The following is a 19,217-nucleotide window of genomic DNA, read 5'->3' as shown; positions in this document are numbered from 1 at the left end:
AAAATCAATACAAGATATGTAAAACATTAAGCGCATATAACTTGATATCCGAATTTCCTGCCGCTTTCGCTCAATTTAAGAGCTTTGAGCGACAAAGGCGTCGTTGCAGGACGCGCACTAGAAAACCACGAACAGCCGGCTTAATCGACAATTGTAATGAAAAACGCGAATTAGATGCTGCGTTCACCCACATCCACCCAACTGCGCACGGCGCCTGCGATGCCTGCAGCTTCGTTGAGCAGCCTCGGCTGGTTCTATGGACGCAGCGCTAAATCGGCGATCACCGGGCAACCTACTAATTGATGATGTTGCCGGGAAGGTCAGCGGCGCCGACGGGGCCGCTGGCGCCGTTCTCGAAGAATATAAAGTCCTGCACGCAGACACCACACAGTGTTACAGCGCCTTATCTAAGCACTATAGAAGGCTGTTTTGTTCTTTTCTTTTTTATACTATCTGCATGGCAGAGAAAAAAAGTAACACGGTACCTCATGCATTCGCCTAAGATGACTCGAAGGCGAAAGCCATCTTCTTTTTCTTCGCAGTAGATTGTATTGATAGCCCGCCACCGAAGACATCGTGCACCCAACGTGGTCTTGTAGTGCCTCCCGGATCGGTCCACCTATGACCAAGCGACGATGCCACCGGATGACGTCATCAGGTGGCGTCATAGTGACCGTCATGTGACGCGAAAAGTGACCGTCGGCACTGGTATCAAACACGAGTGACGTAAAAAAAATCATTACGTGATGACGTCCCCCTATCATGTCACCTTGACGTCGCATGACGCCGTCATTACATGACAGAGTCACTTGGTCAAAGGCGGGCCGATCCCGGAGGGGGCACTGCAAAACCACGGTGGAAGGGGGGGGGGAGGTATCAATAAAATCGACTCAGAAGAAAATAAGATGGCATTCGCGTTCGAGTAGTCTTCGGCGAATGCATCAGGGGCCGTGCGAGTTTTTCTTATAAGGTATACTCACAATCAAGAAGGCCGCACCGAGCAGCACGGCCTTCATCCTGACGTCCAGGTCGATGGGGAAGACCACTGTGAAGTTGTCGATGTCGGTGAAGGCCTCTCTGAGAATGCCGGTCCAGTTCTTCGTTATCTGGCCGATCTTCGTCTTGCCGTCCTTGGTGGTGATGTCGAAGACGATGTCGTTGCACAGCATGGCCGTCGTGCAGAACGGCCCTTGGATCTGAAGCGTCACGTTGCCCCTGCTGTCCAGCACCGAGAACAGCGGGTACACGACGGTGCACTCCTGCCGCAGTGAGCCGATGACGGTGCCCGGCGGTGCGTGAATGTCCATCACCTGAGCGAGGCGGCAACTATGTGCTTTGAGCTCGAGTAATTAAAGGAGTACTGACACGATTTTGAGGCCTCGCAAAAGGGGAATTTTTAGTTTCTCTTGCATGCAGTGCTAACCCTCTGCACACACCGGAGCCAGACAACACGTATAAACTGAAGCAGGGCATGTGTACGCGCTAGTTGGTATTCCATATTAAACTTGTGTACATCGCAGGAACATACGAAGCGATGAAGCACCTACATAGACGAGCGCCGACTTCCAACTGGTTCTTTATTTCGAAGAACGTGCATATATAACTGCACGTACACGAGATGGTATACACCCCCAAACCACAACACGATAACCAACGACACAGTGCAAGATAGTCCACAAGCCTGCAAGAAACCCTGAAAACATTCCAACCCGGAGAAGTGCGCATGTTTGATTGTAGAAACGCCAGCTAACAATCGCGCTAACAGAAAAAGAGGTGACGTTTCTACAATCAAACATGCGCACTTCTCCGAATTGGAATGTTTTCCGCGTTTCTTGTACGCTTGTGGACTATCTTGCACTGTGTCGTTGGTTATCGTGTTGTGGTTTGGGGGTGTATACCCTCTCGTGTACGTGCGTAGTTATATATGCACGTTCTTCGAAATAAAGAACCAGTTGGAAGTCGGCGCTCGTCTATGTCGGTGCTTCGTCCCTTCGTCTCTTCCTGCGATGTACGCAAGTTTAACACGTATAAAATATTTTACTTGTATTTAAAAGTTTTCGTCGCAAAGCATCTGCAAGCCATCCCCACCGCAAAGGACATCATCACGATGAGTCAACAGTGTTCACCGGGTGTGCCAACTCTGCGTCCTCCATGCATGCAGTAGCTGGAAGACAATTCATTCATCATAGTTTACGTGCACTTCGTCCGACTGACAGATCTGCTGCTAGTACGTCGCGAGTTGTCTCCTCGTGAAGTCAGACTGTCTACACGCCACTGCAAAGCCCCCCCCCCCCCCGGATATCGAAACTGAAAGTGCCTTTTTTTAAGGTAGTGGTATTAAAAATACATTCAATGCATTCCCAGGCACCACGATACTCTCTTTAGGGTCCTCGACGCCATTGTTTTTATTTAGAGCAATAATCCGAAAATATTTAAAATTCGTGTCAGTACTCCTTTAAGCAATTAATGCAGTGATACGTACATAAACGTGCACAAAGAGATGGAGGGGGGGGGGGGTCAGCAAATGTGCAAGGTTATGGCCACCTTTGCCCCAACCAAGGGGCCCAGCAATGCGCTTCGATCTTTCTATTATACTGTACTTGCACACTGTTACTAAAAGGCATGAAGAATATGTCGTAGAAGTAATCAGTTGCCTTTCAGTATTTCCTGGATTGCTCTATCGGGGCACTAATTCGTAACTGTAATCAACCATCATTCTACGAGAAGTAATTGTAACCATCTAGTTCTTTTTCTTTCTGAAACCCGACTACAATATGCACCGCTTCTAGCCCGGCGAGGATGAAGCCGACAACAGGGAACGGTGTAAGGGACTGTACACGCGCTATCCGCACACCCGCTCCGCACGTGGTGGGACACCTGCCGCGCGCAAACGGAGGAAAAACCGGTACCCCGTGTGCGACGATTGGCGTCGTTCCTGTACTTCCTCCTCCGTTTGCGGGCGGCAGGTGTCCCGCCACGTGCGGAGCGGGTGTGCGGATAGCGCGTGTATAGTCCCTAAGAAATGAAATGAGACGATAAAAAGTCACTTTCGGAGCAAGGGCGAAGTAATGAATGCGATAGCAACAAATTGGAATGTTATACGAATTAAGGCTAGCAGCTAACTACATTAGGATCTGACCTCTCGCAACTCTGCAGAACGCTCTCGTAAGGGAATACAGCCGCTTCAGTGAGCGAATCGGCTTTCGTGCTATCTGTCGAGAAAGCCCGCGCGGTCGCGCCCTTTTTATCGAAGTTCTCAGTTGCTGCCCGAGCGACGCAGCCCCCCTTCCCCCTCCTTCATGCTCTTTCGCCCGACAGAGCCTGCCGGCGCGTTGCATGTCTCTGCTTGAGGCGCGCCCGTCTGCAGGCGTCGTAAGGTTTCGTTCGCACAATGCGCAGGACGATGCGACTTTATACGGAACATGACGGCTACGGCGACGGCTAAAATGCGCATCGAGTGTCCATATAACTGCTAGTGCAATAACATATCCTCCGATCGTTACATGCGTCTATATGTATACCTGCAGGCAGCAAAAACATAGGCAGCTGTCGCAGCGAAGTGGCCGGTAGAGGCGCATCACTTCGACGCTGCGGTAGTCGAGCAGCGCCATCTCGAAGGGACGACAGCTGCCCAAGCAGCAGCGGCTCGCCAGGTCGCTCTCTTCGTTCGCCATGAAGATGAACTGGCCCATGGTGTTCTTGACGACGTACTTGTTCTGCTGCTCGTACGGCACCAGCACTGCGAGCGCCGTAAGGCATTATACGGCGTCAGATGCCTCAAACTGCATGCGACGGTGTCGCATTGCCACGCGCATTCGGAAAAGGCGATGAGACATGGTTGCCATGATGGCAATAATGTGGCTTTGCCATTTATCTTTCTGCGACACGGCGTCGACGTTTGGAGACGCGACTTACTGATGCGATTTCTGAGCACTATTGGCAAAGAAGAGACCGCAGATACTGAGCTAAAAGTAAACTAAGTGTTCTTGTTGCCTAGAGTTCCTTGATATCACTATTGGTAGAAACACTTTGCTACACACGATTCCTTTGGTCAAAGCAGTACCGTGTTTGACGAAACGTTGGGCGTTTAGGAAGGAATTTCAAGATTTTTAGGAATGCTCGCTGCCAGCGTATAGCTATCGCATGTAATTTAAGTGGGTAGTTGATTTCGGTTTATGAAGAAGTATAGCACGAGGGACTGACAGTACAATAATTAGATAACTATTTTACGTTGTAATTACAATTAATTTCTGTAGAATACACCATAATTTATTCTAAAATATCCACTTGCTTTAACTTTGGTCGCCAGAACCTTGAGATCAAATTATGTAAATTTCACGCATTTATAGACAGTCGATCATAATGCGTTTCGCAAAGGGTTTTTTAACGGGTGAACTCAGAAGCAGCGTTTACTCGTTACAGGGCGTCACCTGGTGTCGCATAAAGGAAGTGCCTGCGCACCAGGCTTCATATCCGGCGTAACCGTTTTGCGGTAGTGCACAGACTGTGGCGAGAAGTCTTCGTGTCGACAGCCCGAAGGGCGCACAGCGGCTGCACCGCTGATTCTTTCTTCCCACGGCGCCTAATGCGACGCGCCAGCGCTTACATGCTCCGTGCGAGTCGACTCGAATCTTTGGATCTACCCTCGCCTGGCGCATTAATCCGACGCGCCTTCGTGGCGCATTACCGTTAGTTTCACGAGTGCGACGCGACAATGTCGCATGCATGTAGTGGCTTTCAAGATTATTGGGGCGTTATCACAATTTTTTATTATATAACGTGTACAATACAGAAGGGGGTCCTAAAGTAAGAAGAGTCAGGGGACCTCCTTTTATGACACGTATAAAAAATTAGATCGATTCAGATAGCAACTAAGGCTAAAAAAACCACAATATAATTAACGAAACAAACATGAGGTATATATAACTTACGATTGCACAGAAACGTTCGAGATTAGAAAGGTAAGTGCAATAATTGACCGTAACCGAATGTTAGCGTGATGCTTATACAAAAGCAAGCGTGTGCAGACCAACACGGTTAATAAATTACGTACAATAATTGCGAAAAACAATTTCAATTGTGTCAATAATTGAGAAACGTTATTATTGACCCCCCCCCCCCCACTCCCCTGCATACTTACTCAGATATTTACACTAAGAATACACCTTTATGCTAACACGCCTTATGCCTATATAGACGCTAAGGGGGAAGATTTGGCTTCCTTAACAATTCTTCGGAATGCTGCGCACGCGACGTGCGAGCGCCTTTGAAGGGCACCTAAGTCACCTCTGGAATCTTTCTTACATTTCAAGTAAACACGCGTGACCCGCCGTAGTAGCCTTATAGCACGTAGGGTGTCGCGCTGCTAAGCTCGAGGGCGCGGGTTCGATGCTTGGCTGATACGTGGATATGTATTTATTTACGTTGTTCGCCGCAATAAACTTCAGTTGCCAGTCAGCGCTACGTGTGGTTATATGTGTGCCTATTTTTGTCCTGGTCCTCGCGCTGTTTCCCCCTACGTTACGTTCAACCAACTAGCCGACAAGTTCACCCTTCAAGATTTCATTTCTTATTCAAAAGGCTCTGTGAATCTTTCGTCGATTCCCTGCCACGGTGGTCGTATTTAGATGGGGGCGAAATGCAAATAACACCCGTGTACATGACTTAGGTGCGTGTTAAAGAACCCCAGATGGCCGAAATTTCTGGAGCTTCCCACTACGGCGTCTCTCATAATCGTATCGTGGTTTTGGGACCTGAAACCTCAACAATTATTATTATTATTATTATTATTATTATTATTATTATTATTATTATTATTATTATTATTATTATTATTATTATTATTATTATTATTATTATTATTATTATTATTATTATTATTAAGCAAACACGCGCATCGAGTTCAGAATGCCGTCACGACCAACAATGCCAAACGCGGCAGCGCTACGAGCCGCCGGCGCGCCACAATATAGAAAAACAATCCCGTGCTTCTTCTCTCCGGGCCTTTCGCTTTCTCCAGCGTTGGTCGTGACGTCAGCACCCGCAACTCGTCGTGTTAGCAACAAAAAGAACCTGTTCGTCTGCGGCAGATATACGCGCGCTCCCTGCTCTTCCTCCTCACACGGTGAGGAGGATCATTCTGCGAGGAGGAGAGACGAACGGAGCGCATCGAAGGAAAGAGCGAAACGAGCGATGGCCGCGATTTGATCATCAGACGCGTGTAACTCCGCTATCACCGGCACCGTTTAGAAAAATTCTCACGACTACGTGTTCGTTGTAGACTCGTGCACAGCTGCGACACAACTAAATTTCGACCTCCGGATGGTTTAGAGGCCCTTTAGGTCACCTGCTACAGATGTCGCTGGTTCGACATAGCCTGAGAAAATAACTCAAAATGGGTGTCGGCCAGTAAGCTTGGCGTGTTCGTTATAGAAGACAATTCGCTTTATCCGAGTTTTCTAATAACGAAAGCGGCCACAGTAGAACGTTCGCCTACTTTCCAGGATCTGAAGCTGTTGGTGCACGAGCAGCTGGTCGATGCGCGTCAGGTACTCGAGTCCGGGAGGGCATCCCGGGATAGGTTCCAATTCGGGAACCTGCACCGGCATCTGCACAAATGGGATGCCCTGTCTCACGCCCTGAATGGCTGCCGATGGCGCTCTGACGCCGCCTGGTGGCACGGTCACTACAGGAGGCATGACCATTATGACTGGTCTCGCCGGCGCTCCAGCGCCACCGGCCACCGGGATCACTGCCGGCCTAGGTGAGGTCATCGCTGCCATGGGTCTAACAGGCGGAGCCTGGGGTCTAGCGGTCGCGGCCTGTGGGCGTGTCGGTTGCATCGTGCTTTGGCGACGCCCCGCTCAGTGACGTTCTTGCTTGATTGTCTTAGCCGTGACCCTGCGTATCACTTGGAGAAACGGTGGTACTGTTAGCGTCTTTTAGTCCGTCCGGTATTCTGGTAGCGCGAAGGCGTAGCATAATACCGGGTAGAGTGTGCCATAGCTGCCGCCACGTCAAGTGGCGCCACCTATGGAGGATAAAAAAAAGAACTAACAAAGACGTAATCTATGTCCTCCGAGATTCCGGGCTTACCCCTCGCTATGCCTACAGCATTGATTATTTGAGTATATGGCTCTCGAAAACAGTGCCTAATGGACACGAATGTTTTGCTGTCGAAGCTTAAGGACATGAATCTAAAGCAAATAAAACCGTCACTTCAGAGCTAACGAGCTACAGAGCGCAGCACAGCCATTTGATAGATTCGAGGCGGACGGTAATCGCTTTCGGTGGCGCGGCCATGTTTACTGGGCGCGTGCAGTTCACACCCGGTTTTCCGGTACACGCAAAACATTTTGCGTATAGTCGTGTGCGGGACAGACAAACTCTCTACTATACATGCGTAAGGCGTTTCTTTAGCTAACTTCGAGCCATTTTGACAGACAGACCGACCAATCCGCATTTTTCATTTTCCTGTGAAGCCCTGTGCCGTTTTGAAAGGGCGGCGTAGCTTCGCGATGTGATCCGGGGCGACCGGGCTCGCCAGAACAAAAGCCTCCGAGATCGAAAGGCGTGCTGCGTTTCGCGACTTTCCCACCAGGAGAAGGGCGCATGCGCCGTGGCACAATGAGAAAGGCGGATCGATCGACCCATGGATATCTAGCCGCGGGTGCCGTCAGAACACACACGCATTCGAGTGACGTCATCTTACCACGAATGATCTCACAAGCACGCGTGCACATCCACATGAATGCACGCGAGCGAATGACGTCAGGTCAACGCATATGTGCACCGTCACTGAGCATAACCCTTACTGTTAGTGTACAAAGAAAAGGCAAAGTAATAAATGCAGCGACCAAACGCGTCAACCAGTGTCTTGAATTGGACAGAGAAGGGGTTCTTTTTAATGTGTGGCCAAGAGCGTCCGCAGAACTTTTTGCAGGGAGGGGGGGGGGGTGCAGGTCATATCAGCAAGAAAGGGGGGGGGGGCAATCAGCACAAGCAGCCTTTCTGTCACTGCCGTTACATTACTGACAAGATTAGTCAATGGTGTGTAACGTGCTAAGTTGGCTGGTCATCCTGAAGGCTGTTTCACACGCATATGCGGGACCTGAGTGAACTAATCAAGCTGGGTAGCTTGATTAGTTCCCACCCCGCTCCCTCTGATTAGTTCCACCCCCCGCTCCCTCTGGACGCCCATGTGCGTGGCAGACCATCAGCTAGTAGCCCAAGAGAACAGGGAAAGTCTCGAGACCCAAGCTGTCCATCAATAAGGTAAAATAACATGAAATAGTTGGGGTATCAATGTCTACTATGCGGTGCGAATCGCTGCGAAGAAAGGCCACTCACCCAAGCTGCTGGGAACAATGTCGCAGGCGCGAACTACGGGCGTGCCAGTCTCCAACGGCAGCGTTCGTAGCCAACTGCTGCCTGCGGCCCGCTAGACCCCGCGCCGGCACGAGGCGCGCGAAATTTAGCAGCTGAGCCATGGAGATGATGATAACTCCATGACCATAATCATCAGCCTGACTACGCCCACTGCAGGATAAAGGCCTCTGCCACGTTTCGACAATCAACCCGGTCCTGTGCTTGCTGCGGTCACGTTATCACCGCAAACTTCTTAATCTCATCTGCGCACCTAACTTTCTGCCTCATCATCGCGCGATCGCCTTCTCTTGGAATCCAAACAGTTACTCTTAATGACCAGCGGTCATCTTGCCTATGCGCTACGTGCACTGCCCACGCCCATCTCTTCTTGATTTCGACTAACATGTCCTTAACACCCGTTTGCTCCCCGACCCACTCTGCTATATTCTTGTCACTTAAGATAACTGCAAACTGTGGCACAAACCCAAAAAGAAGAGGGCGGTTGATTTAAAGTTATCGATACATTTGTAAAGAGCGAACGCAAAAAAGTAGTGGAAGAGAGTAAAGGGGTAGATGGTGATGAATGGCGTATAAACGTTGGCAGAGACGTGCACGAAGCTTAAATATATCAAACTCCGAACTTGTAAGTCGACTTTCAAGAAAGAATTTCCACCGCGTGCCCCTGTGACTTTACTTAGCTTTCCGGTTTAGTGCAACAAAGAGCACGAAATGAAGCATGCATGCTCAATTCGCGTTTGCTTTTTTTTTTCTTTTTTTATAGCGAAGCCGGAGATGGCAAGCCGAAACAAAAATTTGTGCATTCTATGTGCTCGAAAACTCCTAGCGAGTGTGTGTCACAGAAATTGGGCAAACCCCACTACTCACTACTGGTCTACTGAAAATGAAGAAGGGAACACACGGGCGGCAAACACCAATTAGGATCTCTCTACAGAGGTAACCAATAATTGAAAAAGACTTCAGTGAACCGTCGGTATTAACCCAATGATAAACACCGGGGTCACACGCTTCAACTTTGCTGGTCAGCCAGCTGTACGGAGTGCTTCGGTGCCTAAAACAGCTGATGCTTTTAATGCAGCCTTTCAGCTGTATTGACAATAATTTCGTGTAACTATTGACTTTTTTTTAGCATAATGTAGTACCTGTTGTAGATAATAATAATAAAAACTTGGAGGACGGTCGAGCTTGGCCTTCAAGAGTAGAACGCCATAGCCTAATCTGGCCCCGTTCGCATCGCCTTCTCAATCGCTAACCTGTCTTCGCTTATTGACACCTCAACCGTACTTCAAGGAAAGGAACGTTTGTGCGCGTAACATGGGCCGTTTCAAACTATGCTAGGATGCCTACTGCGAGTACAGTTGCGAAGTGCCCACTACAGCATAGTTTGTTTTGTTTTACGCATAGAGTTTCCTATAAATACACTAGAGGGAACTCTGGCGCTAGTGTCTATGGGAGCTGCAACGCATGGCGCTTCAGCCAGCATGGGAATGATGGGTAGTACACGGATTTGTCTAAGCTTCGTTCTTTCGGCTCCGTTTGGCTCCGCGTCGCCTGCATCCGCTTTGTCGCAAAACGAAGTTCAGCAAAAGTCAGCAGTTCCACTTCACTACTTTAACCCGTTTAGGCTCACCATTTCAAATCTGGTCACGAAGTTCACAACGATCCATTTTTTTTATCCGAAATAAAACCAAAACACAACAATAAAAAAAGCCACAAGTGCGTTCGAAGCCCGCAAGCACGAAGACTAGGCAAATCCGCGTACTACTCATCATTCCCATGGTGGCTGAACGATTGCAGCGCCAGAGTCCCCTCTAGTTAATTTGAGGAAACTCTATGGTTTTACGAATTGGCGAAGTACTCACTAAGCGTTCGTAAGGCAGCACACGCACCTGCGCAGCTGCACACTTTGTTGATGCTTTTGCTGCTGATGATGATTAATTATGCCTGAGCGCGTTGTAATGGGTAGGCCTTTGAAACACCCATTCGTTGCACAATTCACAGGTTTTGACGCCTGGCGCGATTCTACGCTTCTGACAAGCAATATTAGATGTGTTAACGTGTCTCCTCGCACTATATAGCACCTGTGTAGGGTTTTTTTTTCTCTCAGTTTCAAGCACTGGCACGGCTTTGTGGTAGAACAGTTGCCTGCCACACAGAAGACCTGGGTTCGATTGCCACTCGAATCGAAGAATTTTGTTTGCATATATTTCGATTTTTCGCTCACAGCCAACGACGTCGACACCGACGCCGATACCGATGCCAACACCGGAATTACTGCGAAACGAGCTCTTTAACGCTATCGCGTCAAAAAAAATAAAAAACAGAGGGGGGGGGGTGCCACAGGTGAAGCTAGCTTACGGTGCTTTATGGGATAAGGCCGGCCTTGCCAGTGCGCGTAAGGCCTGCACTATAAGAAAAGTACACATTTTAAAAAGTATATACTTAGTTGCGGCAGATTTTTTTTAGTCTTTCACTATACGCCTCGAAAACGTGTTTCACGCCCGAATGGCCAACCTATAGTTCACATGACGTCGATGATGGAGCCATACTGGCCCAAAAAGAAGCTCGGTACAACGCCTGGTAAAGGTGCGGTGACGTCATCGAAGGACGGCGAAATACATTAGTTTATTACGTTCCCGGGAAGATCCGGCACATTTGGACCGCCGGCGCCGCTCTCGAAGAAGATGAAATCCTGCGAATGATACCGAAATTTCACGCAAAGCACGCGAGAATTTTCAAAATCATTTTTCTTAACGCAGTTTTAAAACTTTTCGGCACAGCGACATACCACAAAGTGCCTCTATATGTCGCACCTGTAAGTGTAAATAAACATAAATATCAACGTATATACGATTTTATTTTAATTAGTGCATTCAGATTTTCGACAACCAAAAAGCCCCTTTAACTCTAACTTCTCTGCAATAACTGTCTAATTGGGGAGAAGCCCACATCTGCAATTTTCTGTTTTACAGGAAAGACAACTGTCAGAAGCACGCATGTAGACTGGAACGTCACCAATGATAACCATGGTAATGATGGACGTTACCAGATGTTGTTATTGGTTGATTAAGGCTTGTGGAAAGCCCCGTATTACGTCACATCGACAGGTTGTCTCGGGCCTACTTGACGACTAATCTGTTTTACAACAATGAGCCAGTGCCGCCCTTTGTATTTGGCTTCTGAAAGGTGCTGCTGCCAATATAGTAGAATTTCTTTGATACCACTCGTAATACGTTTCTCAGGATAATGTGCCCTTTGTTTGCCACACGTTTGCACATAAATAGCACGACTGCAGAAGTTGATATCTTTATTGGTATTTCTAAAGCTCGTAGCTTTATATCACAGTGTATTAAATAACAGTCGACCCACGAATAAGGTGCGACACGCCCACAGCAGTGCATATCCTGCGTCAACAGTGCCGATAAATCGCCACCAGCCGAGAGCGGAGAAGGTCGCTGCCACACCGACGACTTGAAACGCCACACGAACCTTTACTATTGAGTTTGTTAACGAGCACGGCCGTCTTCATATTTTTTGAAGCCCGCTTTGGATAATACGGTATTCGCTTTATACGCTTCGTACTCCGGTTCCCGTATCAACGAGATATTTAGCAACACTAATTAGCGGCTCAATCTTGTTCCATATGTGTCGTATACTACTGCAATGAACCTTGCGTAAACGAACTTCTAGATTTTGATTATCATAACAATGACGATGCAGAGTTAGTCCAACTAAATGTTGCATGCCAATGAAATGGACTTTCTGAGCGCTAACCACTCCACGAAACCCTCTAACTTGCTCTTTAACTTTTGACCACGTCATATATATATATATATATATATATATATATATATATATATATATATATATATATATATATATATATATATATATATATATATATTATATATATATATATATATATATATATATATATATATATATATATATATATATATATGTAGATATTTCTCAATAAAAATCAGTTGATAGTTTTCGCTGTGCACGTGCGCTCCGTTCCTTGTCTCCGTTTTTCGTGCTACTTTCTACAATGATGCAGTACCAGCTCGCCAAACAAGCTGCTCTTCTAAATACCCCCCTTCCCCTCGGGTCTCCCCCTCCCCCGCATAAATGGGAAACCTACGCCTTTGCCCCCGACTACGGTATCGGTGTTTCTCACAGCAAGTTGGTTACGTTGGAAAGTTAGATGCAATAAATAAATAAATAAATAAATAAATAAATAAATAAATAAATAAATAAATAAATAAATAAATAAATAAATAAATAAATCGAGTCATTTACGATCAGGAACAGAGCGGCCAACAGCATGGCCTTCAACCTGACGTCCAGGTCTATGGGAAAGGTCACCGTGAAGTTGTCGATGTCCGTGAACGCCTCGCGGAGCACGCCGCCCCAGTTCTTCGACATCGTGCCGATCTTGACGTGGCCGTTTCTGGTGAAGATGTCGAAGACGACGTCGTTGCAGAACACGGCCGACGTGCAGAAGGGGCCCTCGATGGAGAGGACCGCATTGCCGGCGCTGTCCAGCACCGAGAAGCGAGGCAGCAGGCTGATGTCCTGCAGGATCGAGCCGATGACGGTGCCCGGTGGAGCGTGCACTTCCATCAGCTGCATGCACAGAGTAGGGTGACCAACCATCCCGCGACTCGCGGGACTGTCCCGAAAGAGGTACGAAAATGTGGGCAGCTTGCACTGGTGCTGCGAAGCTGGATTAAGGGCGGAGCTTGTGGCCGACCTAGATGATTAGCAAAGTCTTAATTAACACGATGCTAATTAGTACACCCGTAATTAATATAATCATAATTAGCATGAGCTTAATTAGTCAGTGACCTGTAAGTGAGTTACCTGTAAGTGAGTATTCTTTTGGTTGCCGAATTTTTATGCAGATATCAAGAACTTTGTTTCGTGTCGCAGCATATTACAGTGATGCAGAGAGTATTTGCACGGACAAGCATTTGAACCTAATTTGTATCAGTTAGTCCGTTTCCCTTTTTCAGAGAAGGTAAAATATTGCAAGAGGAAATTTCTCGCCACTGGTTAAATAATAAATTACTCTAGCCTCCCCCCCTCCCCCACCTTTACTTCCCTCCAGGTCAACGTGTCTCGCATTTCGCTGGTAGGAAGGTGCTCACCCTAACATAGCGATCTCTGGCCTGAAGACTTCATCCGCTAGCGCCCCCCCCCCCCCCCCCCCCGAGTCCCCCCAACTCTTTAGGGGGAAATATCCTGGTGCTGCCCCCGAATAGATGGCAACTTTCGCGCTACACTTGGCGTCATCGTGAACCCGCAAGAAATACCTGTAGGCAACACAAGCAAAGGCAGGAGGTGCAACGCAGCGGTCGGAATAGGCGCATCACTTCGACGCTGCGGTAGTCGAACAGCGGCATCTCGAAGGGCCGGCAGTTGCCGCAGCAGCAGCGGCTCGCCAGGTCGCTCTCTTCGATGGCCATGAAGACGAACTGGCCCATGCTATTCTTCACCACGTACCGGTTCTGCTGCTCGTACGGCACCAACACTGCGCGCGCGCCACCAGTGACAGGAGACGAAAACATCGCCGTTAGTAATTGACAGTTATTCTAGCTTGGATTCTGCGTGAAAAAAAAAAAGCATGGTATGATTATAAGGCACCCCGTAGTGAAGCACTCCGGAAATTTCGACCATCAGGTGTTGTTTAACGTGCACCGACATCGCACAGCACAGGTCCTTCTAGCATTTTGATCTAATCGAAATGCAATCGCCACAGCCGAGATCGAACCCGCGACGTCCAGGTCAGCAGCCAAGTACTGTAACCACTGTAACTTCGCGGCGGACAAAACGTCGACGTTGTAGCCGTAAACGGTAAAGGAACTCCAATTACTTGATAGCCCTCCACGTCCTTTCATTGCGATTTTCCGTTCACACCCTATCTATTTATTCCATCGATTAGGCCTTGTTTGTCCTATAAAAATACGAAAAACGTGTAATTGACCTTTCAAATCCAGGCACTAGCTCCCTGCCTTCTCACCCAGGTGGCATCGCGCTAATCACCTCTCCCCCCCCCCCCCTCACTTCCTCCAGCTCCCCATTTACTTAGGGTGACGACGTCTATAAGATCACCCCCGCTCTGGCAGAAAAAGAAAAAGAAAAGAAAAAAAAAACTCGCAGGGTCCCTCATGCATTCGCCTAAGACGACTCGAAGGCGAAAGCCATCTTCTTAATTTTCTTCTCAGTCGATGCATTGATTCTCCCCCACCCCTCTTCGAATGCTTTCTGCGCCTAACGTGGTTTTGCACTGCCTCCAGGATCGGAGGAACCTCACCTGGTTTTGCACTGCCTCTGTGATCGGCCCTCCTGTGACCAAGCTACGATGTAATGTGACGACGTCATCATGTGACGCTACGCCACGTGACGTCATAATGACGTCACAAATTATGGCGATCTGTGCCGTCATGATGTCATCATATGATGATTTTATTTCATTACTAGTGTTGTACTCAACGCCGCGGGACGGCGACGTCACCGGTCAATGCTCGCGTTTGATGAGGCATCTAAGGCTTTCACCTTAAAGAGAGGAGGGAGGGAGGGAATATAACGCCCTGATTCGATACATTGGGTGGCAGATACCGCTGGTGTCTTAATGAATGCGAGGTTCGTGACAGTACGACGAAAAAAAAATCCCTTTCGCTCTTTTTGGCGACTCCTGACTTCTTACATATATAACTATCTTTAGAGATCTACGCTAGCTCTTTTTGGAAATCGTTAAGCTCTCTTCGTAGTGTCGTGGGAGGCGCGACTCTCCAAATGAGAGTTAATGTGCGTCTTTAAAGATACTTATACATTTGACAAGTCGTATCCTGGTCTATCTTTCCTCAGCATCGTCTCTTCAGAGGCTTTCGAATCTACCTGTCCTCTGCGCGGAGGTTAGTAACTCTAAACACATGCTCTGGCGGTGACCCTCGTTACGGGGGGCCCTAGTCGGCTCGCGGAAGAGGATTGGGACTCTGGCCTTACGAAGTCAAGAGTTTCTACCACAACTATACGGGCTGTCCTAGAGAACGCACGATGTGGTGGTGAGGCTAAGCCTCCCCGTCCCCACGTAGGAGCGGCCCGTAGCGTTGCTCTAAAAGAGTACCGTTTCTCAGGACACAAATAAAGTTCTTTGCCTGTCTGTGACAAGTCGGCAATCACCAGGAAGAGTGACATGAACACTTTCTTCCTTTTTTCTTAGAGTGAGGCGCTCGTACTCTCCAACACTTGCAGCTGCTGGTGCACGAGGAGTTGGTCCACGACGGCCAGGTACTCCAGACCCGGGGGGCACCCCGGAATCGGTTGCATGGCCGGCTGTAGCTCTAGCCGTGGTGCGGACGCCAGTACCAAGGGCCGAAGCCATACCGGGCGCTGACGTCCAGCTTGTGGCGGCGGCGGTGGTACTACCACCACCTGGGGCCTGAACGCCGCGGTTTGAGGCGCCGGCACTGGTAGAGCGTATGCCATCGGCGGCAGCTACGCTCCCACTCCTCTCTTCCAGGGCTGGGCAAAGATACTTTGAAATTGTATCGAGATACGATACAAGATACTCGGGCAAGAGGTATTTGAGATACAGATACAAGATACTTCCGGAACTATTGTATCCGATACGATACTTGCCATTTGTATCTTAAGATACTTCGATACATTTGCAAATTTGTTTTATAGATGTATATAATGAAGCAGCAAAGGCCTACGTACAATAGTGTTTACTTGGAAACTTCTTAAATGCGACCAACTTTGTTTAATTTTAACAAAATATCTGTTTGTATATCACACGATTTCTGTCCTTCTTGCTCGAGGTATATTACTTTCATTCCGAAACGACTTATTGGGATTTGTTTGACTGCTTAACATGACAGCTCTTCAACCGCTGCGCTCTTAGTGGTTTTTGCTTGACACTTTTGCAATTGATGGATGCCCGTGCTCCACTTGACGACCAGCTAGTGTATTGCCATTTACTTGCAAGAACGTCATTAAAAAAGCCTCCGCACGACGGCGCAAATACCATTGTACCTATAGAGCAGCAACCGCTCATTTCGCCATGGTCTATGCGCCGGTTTTTCGCTGGAAGCACGTTTGAGAGCGCTGCCGTACGGTAGGGCACGAGGGCAGTAACGTGGTCATATTGCTCGGGCTTTCATTAAACGCCGGAAGAAATTACGAGGCAGCATGTACAGTCGCGCTAATATGACTTCCAACACGGGAGCGCGTGGCCTCTTGAGTCCGTATATTGCGCATGACTTCCACTTGTTCTCATTTCCGCAACTAAATGATATTTTCTTATTTGTGACTATACCAAAGTGAGAGAACTGCTTTTAGTCATGGAAGTAAGGGCTAGTGAAAGCCATGAGTACAGTCTTTGAAAGCATATATTGAGCGCGACTGTACGTTTACACTAAAGAAATTAGATAGGTCGTTTCTGAATGCCCCCTACAACATAACGAAACGCACTATGCCCTAAAGTGACATCGTAATAACTTTTTCCAGCGCAGACTGGCACATGGGCAAAGAGAGAGAACGACACAGCGCTGGTGTTGTTCCCTCTCTTTGCCCGTGTGCCAGTCTGCACTGGAAAAAGTTATTACGATGTATCTGTACCAACTAGCTCGCCTTTCAGCATTACTCCCCACAGTGAATATAACAAATGTTGCATAATTCATCTTAGTTAATTAACAAATTAAGCGCGATATAAAAATATCCTAACGAGAGCCACATGACGGCAAACCATGTAATATTCAGCTGAGGTAAACCACTACTTTGTAAACATTTGGTTCCATTTACGTGAAACACCCTTTATATACACGATACAGGCGGCACCCCTAACAGCTCTGACAATAGAGCATGATGTACCGTCAACTCGCGTGTTATGGTCTGACAATAGAAAACTCAGTTCTAATGGAAAATAGCATAAAACGGCTCGTGAGGACGCGAATGAGAAAAACAGAGTACTTGGCATTATGTTTCTTAAATCCCCTTCCTACCATATTTAAGATTTCTTCTTATAATATCCAATAGTATAACGCAAACTCAATTTCGCCATTTTGCTAAGTCGTAAGCAGAATTTTTGTCACCAGTGTATACTCTAGGCACGCTAAGATTATTTTACATTTGTCCTTAACATCGCCATGACATGAAAGTAAATTCACATGGAATGTATATATGTAAATAGTAGCAATGATACAGACAATTAAAAAATAAGAATAAAACAGAGAACGTACGTGTTTTAGCGGCAGGTTACAAAAGATAAAATACAATAAACAGACGGGCAAAAACTATGCAGATGACTAGGTGGGATGCAAACGAAGGACAGCAAAGAGAGCACATTTGCTAACAATCAAATTATGACTAAAGAACTTTAATAATCAAGCAGGAAGAACAAAGATACAGTACGTCAAAATATTTTCTGTTACGTAAATGCTTGTTCTATTGTATCTAGCATCCGCGCCGATAGTGCGACGGCTGTTAGAATCTCATATGCATGTAAGTCAATCTCATCCATAGGCGTGCGCAGGGGGGGGGGGCGCAAAGTCAGCCCTATACATTGTAGGGGGGGGGGGGGCAAGAAGGGGGGGCGCAAAGGCAGCCGCATACATTGACATAATAGGGGGGGGGGCGCTGCGACGAACCTTCGCCCCCCCTGAAGGGGAACCCTGCGCACGCTTATGATCTCATCGTGTGTAAGTCAAGCTTACATCCACAAGATCTTTCAAATTGCTGATGTGTGAAAGCCGCGAGACGCAAAGCAGCCCTATTCTTGTGTTCTTGAGACTTTGCAACGATGCACCACGCAAGACAAACTTAGATAACGACAGTATAGCGGCATGAGAATTTATGGGAAAGACGCCGCACGCATTGCGGTACGCACGCAGCACGGCACAGTGGCTACGAACTGTCATGGCACCCACACAAATAAAGAGAAATTAAACATCGGGAAACAAAAGGTAGGCTGGGTGTAGACGTTCGCGCGCTTGTTTTTGTCGAGAATGGCTCGAGCGCCATCACGGGACTCTGCTCCACCAGGACGCGTACACCTCATCGCCTGTGCTCACTGGAGCACTCTGGCGGAAATATGAAAGATTTTCACTGTCGTTAGTTTTATTCAGGTGACTTAGTGGCAGCAATATCAGCTTGGGAACCGGAATTGAGGTCGACGTTTATTGTTTCGCACGGTGGTGTTTCTATAGCACTATCTTGCATCTTAAGATACACGATACATTATCGAATGTATCGGAAATACAGATACAGATACTCGTTTTGCGAGACGTATCGCGATACAGATACAAGATACCCAAGGAGTATCTAAGATAGTATCGAAGATACATGTATCTTCGATACCGCCCAGCACTGCTCTCTCAGAAGATCAGCGCTGTTTCCTGGATGCGTAAGTCGAGCTTCATTACACTGATTGATTGATTGATTGATTGATTGATTGATTGATTGATTGATTGATTGATTGATTGATTGATTGATTGATTGATTGATTCACATGCGGACCAACTGGCTGTGAGAGCAGTGTTCGGGCTGGGTCAGGTCCCCGACCTTCATTGTTATCGGAGATGATGTCACCAAGTATCGGTGCACAGTGTTTCATAAAATGTTTCCGAAAATCTCGTAAAACATTCGCGCATTTTTTTACGCACAGCTTATTTGGACACAGCTGCGGTATGCACTGTAATATGGTGGTTGGTTGGTTTATGGGGTCTATTGCAATGCGATATAGAGAAAGAGAGAGAGAGAAAGAAAAGTATAATACGTCAGGCACGCACGCGTCAAGTTGCGCTTGCTCCCCTTTTTCCAATAGG

The 19,217-nt window shown here is 47.6% G+C and overlaps 2 protein-coding genes across 2 annotated transcripts; both read right to left on the bottom strand.

The window, feature by feature from the left end:
* Positions 1 to 295: 295 nt before the first annotated feature.
* Positions 296 to 6,782, bottom strand: LOC119404737 (phospholipid scramblase 2). Its single transcript, XM_049419378.1, has 4 exons — positions 6,497 to 6,782; positions 3,522 to 3,739; positions 981 to 1,310; positions 296 to 370 (listed from the first exon to the last, which is right to left on the bottom strand). Exons 1-4 carry the CDS (start codon positions 6,780 to 6,782, stop codon positions 296 to 298), a joined length of 909 nt encoding a protein of 302 aa, XP_049275335.1.
* A 4,223-nt stretch (positions 6,783 to 11,005) lies between these two features.
* On the bottom strand, positions 11,006 to 15,879 carry LOC119405390 (phospholipid scramblase 1). The gene is made up of 4 exons (XM_037672228.1): positions 15,630 to 15,879; positions 13,704 to 13,921; positions 12,688 to 13,014; positions 11,006 to 11,077 (listed from the first exon to the last, which is right to left on the bottom strand). The coding sequence occupies exons 1-4, from the start codon at positions 15,877 to 15,879 to the stop codon at positions 11,006 to 11,008; spliced, it is 867 nt and encodes a 288-aa protein (XP_037528156.1).
* Positions 15,880 to 19,217: the final 3,338 nt, after the last annotated feature.

Source organism: Rhipicephalus sanguineus, chromosome 9 (assembly GCF_013339695.2).
Source record: "Rhipicephalus sanguineus isolate Rsan-2018 chromosome 9, BIME_Rsan_1.4, whole genome shotgun sequence".
Classification (NCBI taxonomy): domain Eukaryota; kingdom Metazoa; phylum Arthropoda; class Arachnida; order Ixodida; family Ixodidae; genus Rhipicephalus; species Rhipicephalus sanguineus.
This window is presented reverse-complemented; position numbering and strand designations above follow the sequence as displayed.